Here is a 15,717-nt window from a genome sequence, read left to right on the forward strand (position 1 = left end):
GCACTCACTGAGTATGTGTCCCTTCTCTCACTAGGCTGGCATGTCACACAGAAATGTAATGGGTCTGGAGAGAAACTGGATGCTTGGACACTTTTAAAAGAGAACTCTTAATTTTTATAGTAAGATTTTTTAAAAAGTGATAAACTCATTTTTTTTTCTCAGCAACATTGCATATGTGAGTCACAAATGAAATTCTGATTTTTAATTTCAACTCCTAGATTTATCTTATTGTCAAAAAATATTGGGATAATTCACCTGAAAAACCTGTTAATTACATTAGGCAAAAACTTTGTGTAGAATATTATTGAGTATGAGGGAGGGGACCTGTGGGCCTAAGGCTTTTGATTGTCCTTATAAGAGCCATACGAAGCAGTTTGAGAGTTTAAGTGGAGATGCTGTGATGGGTCTGAGCAGCAGTGACCTCAGCAATCTGGCATTTTGCCAAGATGACGTTGGCTCAAATGCAGAGATTAGCAGGAGGACATGTTAGAAAAACACATGTGGATTATTAAAAGGTCATTTAAGTATTGCAGGCAGGAGATGATTGTCTTGAATTTGGAGAGAGGTTGATGGTTTCACCAGACATTAAAGAGACAAAACAATGGGCTTGACAATGGCTTGATATCAGTTTAAGGGAGAGTTTTTTCTTTAAGGATTGTTTCCTCACAGTGAAACCTGAAGACTGAAGTGTGGTTTTAGTTGTTATACTTGCATTTGCCTGGGGTGTTCTTTGATTAGCTCACAATGCCCAGTAGAACAACTTTGCCTTTATCCTGCAGGGAATCTACTAGTAACTTTCACTGAGGGAATTCCCTTCTTCTTCTTCTCCTTCTCCTTCTCCTTCTCCTTCTCCTTCTCCTTCTCCTTCTCCTTCTCCTTCTCCTTCTCCTTCTCCTTCTCCTTCTCCTTCTCCTTCTCCTTCTCCTTCTCCTTCTCCTTCTCCTTCTCCTTCTCCTTCTCCTTCTCCTTCTCCTTCTCCTTCTTCTTCTTCTTCTTCTTCTTCTTCTTCTTCTTCTTCTTCTTCTTCTTCTTCTTCTTTCTTCTTCTTTTTTATTTCTTTGAATAAATTTTAAAAAGAGTACAAAATTTATCTTCTTGCCGTAGATATTTCCAAGGAAAATCTGCACAGTAACAACTGCTTCAGTCTGCACCTTCCATTTTTCTTCATTTTAAGGATTTTGAGTGGAGTTGCAGTAGTAGATGTGAGAGCAGTGGTGAATTTGTCAGTCTGGCAATTTATAAAGATGACTCTGCCTCTAGTGTATGGTATAGGAAATATACATATTTTTCTATTTCTTTTTTCTCCAGGAAACCACCAACTTTCCTTCAGGAAAACTACCACTTTCTCAATCTTCCAAAGACTTACAGAAACTGAGTGGACACCTGAATCTCTCTAATTTTCACTATATATAGCCTGTGAATTTGCCTGTTTAAAAATAAAATATCCAGGTAAGAAATGAAAATCGTGGTAAACGTGAAATTTTCTGTTTTCCTTCACGATAGATAGTTTTCGATGCCTACCATAAATACTAGGCTTTACTGTTGAAACATACACATGTTAAAAAGATTTCTTTTTAATAGTAAACTTTGAATAATAGAAAAAAGAGACAAGTGGAAAAAAATAATAATGATGGCTGAAAAGTTTCAGAAGTAATTCTTACTGTAGAAACTTCCCTTTGTCAATATATGAACAACTAAGTTATGCTGTTCAAGCTTCTTTATTTTTTCATAGAATAGTGAGAAGATGAGCTAAAGTCATCAGTGATAACTTTCTTAGGCTCCTTGATTCCAAACTAATGGGGAGATACATATGGAGATTTCATCTATCTATCTATCTATCTATCTATCTATCTATCTATCTATCTATCTATCAATCATCTATCTATCTATCATCTATCTATCTATCTATCTATCTATCTATCTATCTATCTATCTATCATCTATCTATCATCTATCTATCTATCATCTATCTATCTATCTATCTATCATCTATCTATCATCTATCTATCTATCTATCTATCTATCTATCTATCTATCTATCTATCATCTATCTATCTAGTTTATCCAATATATCATATCTATATCTATCTCTCTATTGTCTATCATCTACCTATCTAATCTATCCATCTAGTTTATCTGATCTATCATCTATCTATCTGTCTATCTATCTATCTATCTATCTATCTATCTATCTATCTATCTATCTATTTATCTATCTATCTATCTAGGAAAAGATTCAAAACACTTGATAGCTCTTGACCTAATTATCCAAATTGGAAATATCAATTATGGGTTGGGATTGAAAAGGTTCACTCAAACAAAACTTCCACTTTGGAAACTAAATGGTGGGTCCATAGACCAAATTTTAGCTGAGACATGTCAGTCAGTCTTCTTGCTGCTTGTGTTGTGTTTCCAGGGCTCCTTGGGAATATATACTTTCAAAGATAGATTTTTAAAACAAATATTCTTTCATTCTGTTCTCAGTGAACATGGGAAATAACAACTCATCCTCCTTCTTAATGTGGACCTAGTATGAAAAAAGTTGCCTTTGGATAATTTTAAAGTTAAATCCAATTTTAATCAACAGGCAAATTTCTAAAATGTATTTTAATCAACAAGAAGTATGTGTGTACAATTGTGTTATTCATTTTATTTTGAGAAACAACTAAATGTAAATGCCAAATTATAGGTGCATTTTCTCCTTCTAGGTAATCTAAGAAGCTCTATATTCACCTCCAAATAGCTTCAGATTTCTTCATTTAGATTTTCTTGAAGACAAAGTTTTTAGTCATAGAAAAAAATCAAACAAATTTCTTAAAAAATCACATCAAATATTCCCTATATAATATTAACAAAAATTATACAATATTTAGCAATGTATCCAAAAAGGTACTTGGATATGAAGAAAACTATTAAAACTTATTATACTTGATCACTTATTTATTTACCAACATTTTGACTACTCCCCCGTAAAAAAATCACTCTTAATGGTTGGAGTCAGATACCATTGAGAATATTTAAAAGAATATGCTACATAATCCCCCCAAAATTGCTTAAGATACAGTTTTACAAAAACTTATTAATTTCTACTTTTTATTAGAATTTGTATTGCTACTCACTAAGTGCAGTAATAGTATTGTCATTCTTGTTTTGCTCCATTTCTCTTCCTCACTATTAGCAAGCTTGTGTATATTCTTTAATGTAAAGCTTTGTACATATAAAGAGATCTATAATTGTATAAATAGGATGATAACATATATGTTATTTTAATCACACCCTTTTTTTGGTGGGGAGACTGCTTATCTCTCTTATCTCTCTTATTCTGTCCTCTTCCTATACTCAGACATGAAACATTAACAATATAATTTCATCCTATCTATATGTTCATATGGTTATATGCAAATATTTTAACAATTTATTATCTGTTTATGTGATCAAAACATATCCATTTTTCTACATCTTGTTTTTTTTTTCACTTTACTAACAATTTTGGAAATTTCTGAGTCAACTGGTAGAGCTATAACTCATTTTTAAATGGCTGACACAATTTTAATTAGGATGATTACATCAGGATTTGTTCAACCTTTGCTTCATCCTGATTGGTTTTTATATTATTGCTAGTCTTTTGCCACCATGAATAATGCTTTGGTAGATCTCTCTTCCTATGAATTGATGTTATTGCTGTAAAATAGATTGCAGGCATGGATTGCTGAGTTGAAAGGCATGTGTATTTTTTCTTAAAAAAAAGTCAAATTGTATTTAAAAGACTTAATAATTAACATTTTCACCAGTAAGTGTGAGAGCAACCTTTTCCAAGTTTCTGCAAGCAGCAAATGTTGCTAATCTGAAGAGTGAAAAGTTATATTTTATTGTTACTTTGTTAGTACATCGTATATACTGCAAAAGATGAGCATTATTTTCCTAACTTTATTAGATATTTTGAAATTATTTTGGTGACTTGCCTTTTAATTCCTTTTTAATTTTTCTATTGAATTATTTGACTTTTCTAATCAGTAAGATTTCTTTGTATGTGATGGGTACTAATATTTTACCTACCATATTTACTGTAGATATTTTTTCCAAACTTGTATTCATCTTTCACCTAGTAAGAGGTTTGTCACATACTACATATTTATGAAATTAAAAATTAGATTAAATATGCCTATATCTTTATTATTTATGGGATTCCTATCTTGGTTAGCTATTACATTATATTTATTTCATAAATTTTCTTAGAATGTTTAAATTGCTATTTTATTTATTTATTTATTATTTTTTGAGATGGAGTCTTGCTCTGTCACCCAGGCTGGAGTGCAGTGGCACAATCTCAGCTCACTACAATATCCACCTCCTTGGTTCAAGCGATTCTCCTGTCTCAGCCTAAGTAGCTGGGATTACAAGCATGCACCACCACGTCTGGCCAATTTTTGTATTTATTTATTTATTTAGTAGAGACAGGATTTCACCATGTTGGCCAGGCTGGTCTTGAACTCCCAATCTCAAGTGAGCCTCCCACCTTCGCCTCCCAAAGAGCAGGGATTATAGGCGTGAGCCATTGTGCCCTACCTAAATTGATCTTTCGATTTTTACTTTCAAGTGCTTGATCGATTACAATTTTAAAATCAGGTATGAGAGAGAGAACTATTCTTACTTTATTTCCAGATAGCCACTTATTTACATCTGTACTATATATTGAATAAATCATCATTTTTTCTCAATTATTCATCATCCATGCAATATACTAAATTTCTATATATACTTGAAACTCTCTCCCAGAGTCCTTATTTTGTTTTATTATCATATTTTTCTATTTCTACATCATATCTTATGCTATGGAATGTCTTCATGTTTTAACACTACTGCACACTGTATTATTCATACTGTTCATATTGTCACTTCAACTACTGTTATTTATTTAATAATAAAATATCAGCAAAAATATGACTCTATCTTAAAATTTTAATATTTTGTATCTTTACTATATTATTTCATTTAATTTTAACATCTCATATGTATTAGAATTTCTAAGATAATATTGCATAATTATGGTCATAGTGAGCATTTCAAGTAGCTTTTAATGTGAAAGGAAGTGCTTTATTGCTTAGAACATGTGTGCTCATTTAATAACATTTAGCACATTAAAATAGCTTATTCTATTTCTATTTAAAGTTTTTAAATTAGAAGATGATCATTAAATTGCAATAAAATTGCCCAAATTAAACAGTAAACCCCACTTATTTTATACAGGCAATGAAATCCTATATATATATGAGATATATAAAATATATAGGAGATACACACACACACACACACATATAGGATTTCATTGCCTGTATAAAATAAGTGAGTTTAGAAATTAAACTTAGAAATATATATAATATATAAATATATAATATATTAATATGATAGATAAAATATATAGATTTAGATATAGATAAAATATATATATAGATGTATATAAAATAATAATATATTAATATGTATTATATATATAAATATATAATATATTAATATGTATTATATATTAAATATATATATTAATAGTATTATATATAAATATATAATATATTAATATGTATTATATATAAATATATAATATATTAATGTATATTATATATATAAATATATATGTGTTTTAGAATCAGTTTTCCAAACACTTATCATTTGGAAAGAATACTTACTCAAGGGTAAAGGGTAAATCTTCTGATGAAAACAGATACATAAACAAGGAAGGTGCATTTTTTTTTTCAAATAAAATGTGACTACTTTCATGGTCTTTTATGACTGTGTTCTTCACTTACTTTCTCATTGTAGTAATCAGCCTGAGTGGATATAATGGAAGCAAATAAGACACAGATCATGAACTTTGTCCTCCAAGGACTCACAGATCGTCCAGAGCTGCAGGTGCCCCTCTTCCTGGTGTTCTTGGTGATCTACCTCATCACCATGGTGGGCAACCTTGGCCTGATGCCTCTCATCTGGAAGGACCCCCACCTTCACACCCCCATGTACTTATTCCTTGGCAGTTTAGCCTTTGCAGATGCGTGCACTTCATCCTCTGTGACTCCCAAGATGCTTGTAAATTTTTTATCTAAGAATCATGTGATATCCCTGGTTGAGTGCATGATCCAGTTTTATATTCTTGCTTCCAGTGCAAGCACAGAATGTTTCCTCCTGGTAGTGATGGCCTATGACCGTTATATGGCCATATGTAACCCTTTGCTTTATCCACTAGTGATGTCCAATATCTTCTGCATTCAATTATTAAGCGTTTCATATATTATTGGTTTTTTTCATCCTATAATGCATATGGGTTTGTTATTTCGGTTAACTTTCTGCAAGTCCAATGTAATACATTATTTCTACTGTGAAATTTTACAGCTGTTTAAACTTTCCTGTACTGACCCTGGAGTTAATATGCTCCTGGTTTTTGTATTTTCAGTCTTTATGCAATCTTTCACGTTTATGACTATCATCGTCTCTTACTCCTGTGTCCTCTTGGCCATCCTGAAAAAGAAGGCTGAGAAGGGTAAAAGGAAAGCCATCTCCACTTGCAGTCCCCACCTGCTTTCTGTCTCTTTGTTCTATGGCACTCTCTTCTTCATGTATGTGCGTCCTGGGTCTGGACCAGCTGAAGGTCAGGACAAAATGTATTCTTTATTTTACACAATAATAATTCCTCTGCTAAATCCTTTTATTTACAGTCTGAGGAATAAAGAGGTCGTGTGTGCATTGAAGAGAATAATAAATAAATAAACAGTTTTTAAGGAAACTTTCAAACTTCTTTTTAAATTTTGCAAAAATAGGGGCCTCGAGTTATACAAATTAGCCTTGGCTTTACAATTTTAACAGAAGGATGGTGTCCACGAGAGTTTCTGAGCGCTGCGTGATGAGAGTCTGCTCCAACAGAGATTTGCTTCAATGGAAAGGGGTCTTCATGTCACACAAAACTGAATTCTTTGTAAAATTCTTTTCGGAAAAATAGAAAATTCTTTTTTTTTAATTGAGCATTTAGAATTTAAAAGTGTTTTCTCTGTAAATTCCTACTAGATTAGATACAGTACTTTATAACTTTTCTGTCACAGAAATTCAAGTGTTTCTTTTTTGGGTTTGTTATGACTGATCCCAGACAACTGTCCGGAGCCTGTATTTTGAAAGTCTTGCTGCTTTTCAACTATTCAGAGACTCAGGTAAAGTGACTTCTTGGAGGAAACTATCCTTGAAGAGAAAACTTTCTTTGTAGTGAAGAAAAGTGCAGACTATAGAATGTTGGTAGAATTTACTGAGAGTAATGGAAGATGAGATAAAATAAAAAGTGGACTGTTGAATAAAATTATGGCTTACATTTGCGAGAACACATAGTACAACTTACCAGGTAAATTATAGACAGTAGTGGTATTGAAGATTTTGTGGATTTTGGAAGATTTCAGGCTATGTGACCTCAAGAATTAATGGTCTGCTCTACTATATTTATGTACACTTACTGTAGCAAAAACTCAGAAATTGCATAATTACTATTCTTACAATTTCTTAAGTTTTTATTATACAAGTAAAATTATTTACTTGCATTTACACAATATAATATGTCTTAATTTGAGTAAGTGCCACTATGGAATGGTTGTGATTTCTGAAATGCTTTTTAAAGGCCTTCAATAAAATCTTTATTTTTCTGTCATTGACTGTTTTGTAAGGAATGTATAGTAACTTTGTTAACAGAAGCAAAGTCTATGGACATAGGAACAGCTAGTTTGTTGTTAGTGTATAGAAAAGCAACTGATTTCTGTGTGTTCATTTTGTATCCTGCAACATCACTGAATTCGTATCAGTTTTAATAGTTTTTGGTGAAGTCATTAGAATTTTTCATGCAAAAGATCATGTAATCTGCAAAGAGAGACAATTGTCTTTCTCTCCTTCCAACTCAGATGCCTTTTATTTATCATTTTTCTTGCCAAATTGCTCAGGTTTGAACTTCCAGTAGTATGTTGAACAGAAATAGTGACAGTGGGCAATCTTGCTTTGCTCCTGATTTTACAGGAAAATCTTTCAGCTTTTATTACTGAGTATGATAGCTGCGAGCTTATCATATGGGTTTTATTATGCAGAGGTACATTTATTGTATACCTAATTTATTGAGTTTTCATCATGAAAGGATGGTGAGTTTTGTCAAATGCTTTTTTCATGTCTATTGAGATAGTCACATGGTGTGTTGTCCTTCATTCTGTTAGTGTGGCATTTCACATTCATTGATTTGCACACTTTGAAACATTCTTGCATCCAAAGAATCAGTCACACTTGATCATGATGTATGATGTTCCTTTTGTTGTACTCTTAAATTTGGTTTGCCAATATTTTATTGAGAGGTTTGCATCTATTTTTATCACAGATATTGCCTTGTAATTTTCTTTTCTTGTCCAGCTTCACAGTCTTAGTTCCGAATCATTTTGGCCTTGTAAACAAGTTTGGAAGTATTCTTTCCTCTTTGATTTTCAGAAGAGTTTGAGAAGGATTGGTATTAATTCTTCTTTACATGTTTTGTAGAATTCACCAATGAAGCCATTTGATCCTGGGCTTTTTTTGTTAGGGATTTTTTGATTACCATTTCTACCTTCTTACTCATTTTTGGTATGTTCAGGTCTTCTATTCATGATTCTCTTTTGGCTAGTTGTATGTGTCTAGGAATTTACCCATTTCTTCTAGGTTATCTAATTTTTCGGCAAATAAGTACTCATAATAATCTCTTACAATCCCTTGTATTTCTCTAAAATTAATTGTTATGTCTCCTCTTTCATTTCTTTATTTTGTGTCTTCTTTTTTTCTTTGTTAGTCTAGCTAAAGGTTTGTCAAATTTTAAAATCTTTTTAGAAAATCAATCTTAGTTTGGTTGACCATTTCTATGTTTTTTTCTTGACTCCATTTCGCTTATTTCTGCTCCTATCTTTACTGTTGCTGTTGTCTTTCTTCTGCTAACTTTTGTTTGTCCTTCTTTTTCTAGTTCCTTTTGGTGTAAATTAGATTGTTTATTTGAGATCTTTCCTTTTTCTCAATGGAGGCACCTACTGCAATAAACTTCTTGCTTAGAACTGCTTTTGCTGCCTCCAGAAGTTTTGGGATGTTGTATTGCCATTGTCATTTTATTTCAAGATATTTTTAAATTTCCCTTTTGGTTTTTCCCTTAATGCACTGGGTTTTTCAGGAATGTGTTATTTAATTTCTATGTACTAATGACTTTTTCAATGTTCCTCCCTGTATTGATTTCTAGTTTCATATCATTGTGACCAGAAAAAAAAAAAAACACAATATAATTTCAATCTTCTTAATTTTGTTAAGACTTGTTTTGTGGTCTAAAATATGATCTATCCTGAAGAATGTTCTGTGTACTTTGTATGGAATGTTCTATATATGTCTGTTAGGTCCACCTAGTAGTTTAGGTCCAAAGTTTCTTTATTGATTTTCTGTCCCAATGCTCTATCCATTGTTGGAAGTTGGATATTAAATTCCCTACTATCATTGTATTGATGTATATTTCTCCCTTTACTTCTGTTAACTGTATTTTTAGGTGTGCCAATGTTGGGTGCATGTATAATTGTTATATCTTCATGATGGATTGACCCCTTAATCACTATATAGTACCCTTCTTTATCTCTTGCTATGATTTTGACTCAAAGTATATTTGGTCTCGTATATATATATAGCAATCTGTTTTCTTTTGGTTTTCTTTTCCATTAAATATCTGTTTCCATTCCTTCACTTTCAGCCTGTAACTGCCCTTAAAGCTAAAGTGAATCTTCAGTGGGCTCAGTGGTTCATGTCTGTAATCCAAGGACTTTGGGAGACTTGGGCAGAAGGATTGCTTGAGGGCAGGAATTTAAGGCCACCATAGGCAACATAGCAAGACCCTGTCTCTACAAAAAATTAAAATATTAGCCAGATGTGGTGGCAAGTGCCTGTAGTCCCAGCTACTTGTAGGCTGAGGTAAGAGGAGTGCTTGAGCCCAAGAGTTCAAGCGTGCATTGAGTTATAATTGTGCCACTGAGCTCCAGTTTGGGTGATGGAGTGAGACCCTGTCTCTAAACAAAGAAGTAAATAAAGTAAGTCTCTTGTAGCTAGCATATAGTAGGGTCATATCTTTTATCCATTTAGCCACTGTATGTCTTTTAATGAGAAAATTTGAACTATTTCCATTTAAAGTAATTATTAGTAGGTAATAGTTATTGATGACATTTTATTAATTTTTTTCTTGTTGAATTTCAGGTCCTTTGTTTCTTCTTCCTCTTTCAATGTCTTGCCTTGTGCTTTGTTGTTGTGTGTGGTGATATACTTTGATTCTATTCTTTTGGTGTGTCTGCAATATGTTTTAGTTTTGTGGTTACCAAAAGACTTACATAAAATATTTTCTAGTTACAACAGTGAGACAGCCAAGTACAAAGGGATCCCCAGAGAACCTCTGACCAGTCTGCATTGGGAGGAATGTGCACTGGGGTGGAGCTTTGGGAAATTTGTGTCCGTTTGCAGAAGGGAGGAGACTGGCCCCTCCTCTTCCTGGGTGGAAACTGAGATTTAATTTGTGAGGCAGGAAGCCTATACTAGCAGGACTCTCACTCTGTTGAGAGTCCCTGTTTCTCCCTTTTTTCCTTTTCACCCAATACATTCCATTTTTCTCACCCTTCAAAGTGTCTGCAAGCCAAATATTTCATGGCTATGTGACAAAGACTCGGCTCTTAGCTGAACAAAAGAGAAAGTCCTACAACGGCTTTGGCGCCCAGAATGTGGGGCTTGAGAAGCAGTGAGTGAAATGGGGACTCAAAACCTCTCACTGTTGCTTCTGAGCCTTTTGGTCCTAAGACATTCCTCTTCCTTTTTTAAGTACAGTAACAGCAGCTATTTTTTCTTTTATAATACCTGAGCTCCCCAAAGGACACAGGTGTGCACACAGGCCAGTTGGACAGGGCAGCTCTCTGCTCCCCTTTCCCTACCAGCTGGGGTGCATGGCCATGTCTGCCGCATGTATGCATGATGTCCAACTTGCACACAGGGCCTGAATGAACCACAGCAGCTGCCCAGGCCCCAAGGCACCCCTTGTGACTGTCTAGCATTCCTTGCCATGCACCCATGGAGTCTTCTCCTCCTCTGGCCAGGGAGGTCAGCTCTGTCCCACAGCAATTAAGTTTTTTTTCCTGGTGGAGGAACCAGTTGCATAAGAATAAGAAGTTCTTCCTCAGGTATGTTTAAATTGTTTTTTTTTTCCCTTTTTCCACCCTGTCAACAGTTAACTTTTAAACAAGGTTTTCTTTTTAGAAGATGTTTTATTAGGCCAGAAATGATAAGGATCGCTGTTTATATTCTCTATAAAGTTTTAATTGTGAAAAAGTATTTGTGAGGCTGGTCTTAAGCTGTAGCCAATCTGGTATGCTTTGCATGTCTCTATGGTTTGTAGCAAATTTAGCAGCAGGCTTCCATCTTATTTTACGTCCTGGTGATGTGGCTCGTAACCCTAGAGCAAGGCTTTGTTTAGCAATCCTGCCTTATGGAATGGGTCCTTTCTGGTTTGATATCTGCATGTTTTCCTAGCCCTGTCTCTTCAAGGGCTCATGGGTTTTCTTCTGCCTGTCTGAGTAGCTGTATGTGTGTTGTGTGTGTTTTCTATAAAAACAGCTGTAATTAATTGGCCTAAAGGAAGACAAGTGCTAGGATCAATTTTTTTTAAAGGGAACATAAAATCTGTGGTATCTTTCAGTACATAAAACAACAGCCTTAAAAACTATTGGCCAAATGCAGATGCCATCAAAATGTAAATAGGTGGAATACATTATGCAGGCCACATGCAAGGTTTGCTAAGTGTTTTAAGGTTATAACTGCTTTTTAGGTTTTGAGAACTATCTGACTTACCTTCCTCACAACTGGTAAGGCCTGGGGACATACAGAACTAACCACACCCTTAATTATGCTGGAAGGAGTCAAACTTTAGTTGCACTTAGCACAGAATTAAAACAACTTACCAGATTTCACATTAAAGTTGAAATTGCTAGTAGTTACCATTATAACATGTAAATGCAACTACTGGAAACAGATTTACATGTGAGGTATGTAAGAATGGTAAAATGTGTTTTCAATAAGATTATAAGAAGACACAAAAATATAAATTCTTAAAGGATTGTTTTAAATTGCATAAGATAAAGCTAAAAGTTCAAGCAATTTGGTGGAGGATTGTAAAATTAATCTTGCAAAAGAAATTTCATGTGCAAACATATTGGCCAAATTCAAAAAAGTCATATGGTTTTTCTGTAAATTGAGCATTGAAATAAAAGCACAACAAGGTTTTCTTAAGGCACTAATCTGCTCTTTAGCAAAATCTTTACAGGGTTATAAAAGTTTCTTGCTTTTTTTTTTTTTTTTAGATGGAGTTTTCCTCTGTTGTGCAGGCTGGAGTGCAGTGGCACAATCTTGGCTCACTGCAAACTCTGCCTCCTGGTTCAAGTGATTCTCCTGCCTCAGCCTCCACAGTAGCTGGGATTACAGGCATTTGCCCCATGCCTAGCTAATTTTTGTCCTTTTGGTAGATACGGGTTTTCATCATGTTGGCCAGGCTTGTCTCAAACTCCTGACCTTAAGTGATCCATCCGTCTCAGTCTCCCAAAGTGCTGGGACTATAGGCATGAGCCATCATGCCCAGTCTAAAGGTTTTTGCTTCTTTAAAATCTGAGTCATCATTCTTGCAAAATAAGTAATTTTTGGTAATCGGGTATTCTATTTCATAATATCAAGTGTTTTACACTTCTAACATATTTAACAGACTTCCTAAAATCAAACTTAAGTTTCAAAATTGTCTTTCCTGATACCTTTCAGAGACTCCAGAGGGCCTTTGCCATGTCCAGAAAAGAGATGTAAACAGAATTATTTGATATGTTTAGGTTCATGGAATTGCCAAATGGTGTTCAATACTCTTTAGGTTATATTTTGGTAAATAATAATAATATATGTTTCAAAATTGCATGGGATTTCTAAAATGCTGATGTCTAAGTATATACTATCAATCATAATTAAGGTTACTAAGTTATTGTAAGCTGTGGAGATCACCAAACTTCTTTGTCAATTGTGTTTCTAACTATAACTACCCTGGACACTTTGTTATTCACCGACAATTGTTGTCTTGTTCTAATCCATTTCAAAAGATGGTTTATAATGAGCTACAGAATTTTGACAGGTGCTCTCAATACAGGTTTCTGATAACTTTGGAGGCTGTGACATTGCAATAAAGAAAAATGTACAGGACTCATGAAGAGCTGAAATGTTCACAAATATCAAGTGAATCAAGAATTACATGGACTGGGCCGGGTGAAGTGGCTCAAGCCTGTAATCCCAGCACTTTGGGAGGCCGAGATGGGTGGATCACAAGGTCAGGCGATAGAGATTATCCTGGCTAACATGGTGAAACCCCGTCTCTACTAAAAAATACAAAACCTAGCCGGGCAAGGTGGCAGGCGCCTGTAGTCCCAGCTACTCGGGAGGCTGAGGCAGGAGAATGGTGTAAATCCAGGAGGCGGAGCTTGCAGTGAGCTGAGATCCGGTCACTGCAGTCCAACCTGGGCGACAGAGCGAGACTCCGTCTCAAAAAAAAAAAAAAAAAAAAAAAAAAAAGAATTACATGGACTGAACTGAGAAAGCTGAAGCAATCTTTTTGATTTTTGCTTGGAAAATTGCTGATCCTTATTTTGTTTTTCAGAGTCAAGGAAACTAATTTTGAACTATTTACAGCCTTTACTAATTGAGTAGGTATACTCCCGTGAACCAACTTTGGAGCATATTGGTCTTTTTCTCTGCCTGGTTCCTCTAGAATTTGGAAACTATCTGTGAGTATTCTTAACTTATGGCAATGTAGTTATTTTGCAGTTCAATAAGAATCCATTTTTCTTTTCCAACAGGATGCAATTGGAGAAACTGGTTATTTTACCAATGGAAAGGTGTTGTTCCTTTTAAGGACTCAAGCTCAACTTGCAGAGCTGATAAACCCCCCCCCCATGGGAGGTGGAAACTGGCTTCATACCCTTGCCTACACAGCCCCTGTACTGGGTTCCTGACCTGTGGTCAGTAAAGAATGTCACTTTCCAGCAGGCCTAGGAGCTCCAAGTTTATCTCAGGACCTTAAGAAGAGAGGATCACTCAATTCACAGATATTTGGGGATACAAACCCATGGCTGGGCTCAGTTTTAATAGCTCTTATCTCAGACTCTTTGTGGAACAGAGTTACATCAAAGCCAGTCTAAAAGGCCTATGTAGAAATAATTATTCTTGTTGCACTTTATGCAAATAATCAGGCCAAGTATAAGACTAAAGTCTATTTTGCAAACCACTCAGTCCTATGATGATTTGGTTTCTTCTTAACAAAAATGAGAACTGGAGGGACTTATCATTCGTCATTAAATTCTAAACTCATTAGTTGTTACTAAGTTTTTGCCTACATTTTAGACTAACCTTGCTTGTTCCTGTGAACCAACCAGCAATCTCTGGCTTCAACTCAAAAAGAATAAGAGGGATGGGTAATGTAAAAATCTTTATCAATATTCTAGTTCTGAGCAATTATCCTGCAAATCCTGCCAGGTGAATGGAATAAATAGCATGCCCATCACCTGGAGGTTTCCTTTTTAAGAAAGTGAGACCAAAAGAGCTAACCAAAGCCGAGTACAATACACCCAAATCCTAGCAAGCATAACTATAGTCACCAGTTATCTGGGTGTGTCACAAGACATCCTTTTCTCTCCTTTGTTAGAGGAGGACTCAGCTCCACAGTTTCATCTTAGCATTCAGCTTTTGATAAGGAGTTCATGCAACCACCCCGCTCCACCTGCCCGAGACACATTTTTGTCCCAAACTCAATCCCAAGCTTCGGTCAAAGCCCTAAGAAGGAAAACTGGACCTAAGGGATCCAGAGGCAGACAACAACAGTGGTTACAAGGAACAGTGCCAGTGAGCATGGCTAATTCTTGCCGATTAATCCAAACCTCCCATTTCGTGGATAAAGGTCTTGCTAGTATCCATGGAATAAATGAGGTCTAGGGAAATCCAAGGCTACTGACAGTAGGTAGGATAGAGACATAGGTGGATAATTCTTATTCTCTAGGTCCTGCCTGCTTCATGAGTGCAAGACGATTTGGCATCCATGGTGGCACCTGCCAAAGTTGCCGGGACTTGGGAATGCCAGGAAGGAAGAGGGAAAGAGGACTGTCTTCCTTCTCTCCCTCATGTACCCCAGGTGTCTGCTAGACAGTGATGGGAACCAGGGATGCCTGCTCCCCTCTTTCTAGATGGGTAGCAATTCATCTTCAGTTTGTACCCCTTTCAAATGCATCCCGAACCCCTGGGACTCCTTTGAAAAGCACCTTCTTTTATCCTTTCTCCTCCTCTGCCCTCTCTTCACTGACAGCAATTGTGTCTCCGTACTATGGGACACTCCTCTCAGATGCATTCTGCAAACTGGAAAGAGTTAATTTCGCAAACCTTAAACCGGTTGGCTTAGGTTTCTGTTCAGGGGAAGGGAACATACCAGCAAAAGGGTAATTTTTTATTTTTTTTTTTCCATTTGGGCTTTTGGCCTCCCTCTCCCTGTGTAAACTGGCAAAAGTCCTTGGGATTTTTAAGCTGTTCTTACCCCTCCCCTTGTTTCATTTTGATACATGTTTTCTCACAACTTGGTTTGTCTCTTCTTGCCTTCAGGCCATCAAA

General features: G+C 35.3%; 1 protein-coding gene across 1 annotated transcript; it reads left to right on the plus strand.

Annotated features, from left to right (window-relative positions):
- Window positions 1–310: 310 nt before the first annotated feature.
- Window positions 311–6,756, plus strand: LOC115898381 (olfactory receptor 5AC1-like). The gene is made up of 2 exons (XM_030933337.1): window positions 311–404; window positions 5,828–6,756. The coding sequence occupies exons 1-2, from the start codon at window positions 311–313 to the stop codon at window positions 6,754–6,756; spliced, it is 1,023 nt and encodes a 340-aa protein (XP_030789197.1).
- Window positions 6,757–15,717: the final 8,961 nt, after the last annotated feature.

This window comes from Rhinopithecus roxellana, chromosome 1, assembly GCF_007565055.1.
Source record: "Rhinopithecus roxellana isolate Shanxi Qingling chromosome 1, ASM756505v1, whole genome shotgun sequence".
Taxonomy (NCBI): domain Eukaryota; kingdom Metazoa; phylum Chordata; class Mammalia; order Primates; family Cercopithecidae; genus Rhinopithecus; species Rhinopithecus roxellana.

Coding starts and splice junctions, on each gene's coding strand:
- LOC115898381 (XM_030933337.1), top strand. CDS start 311: ATGAGGGAGGGGACCTGTGGGCCTAAGGCTTTTGATTGTCCTTATAAG. Junction 405..5,827: donor AAGTGGAGATGCTGTGATGG/GTCTGAGCAGCA, acceptor AATCAGCCTGAG/TGGATATAATGGAAGCAAAT.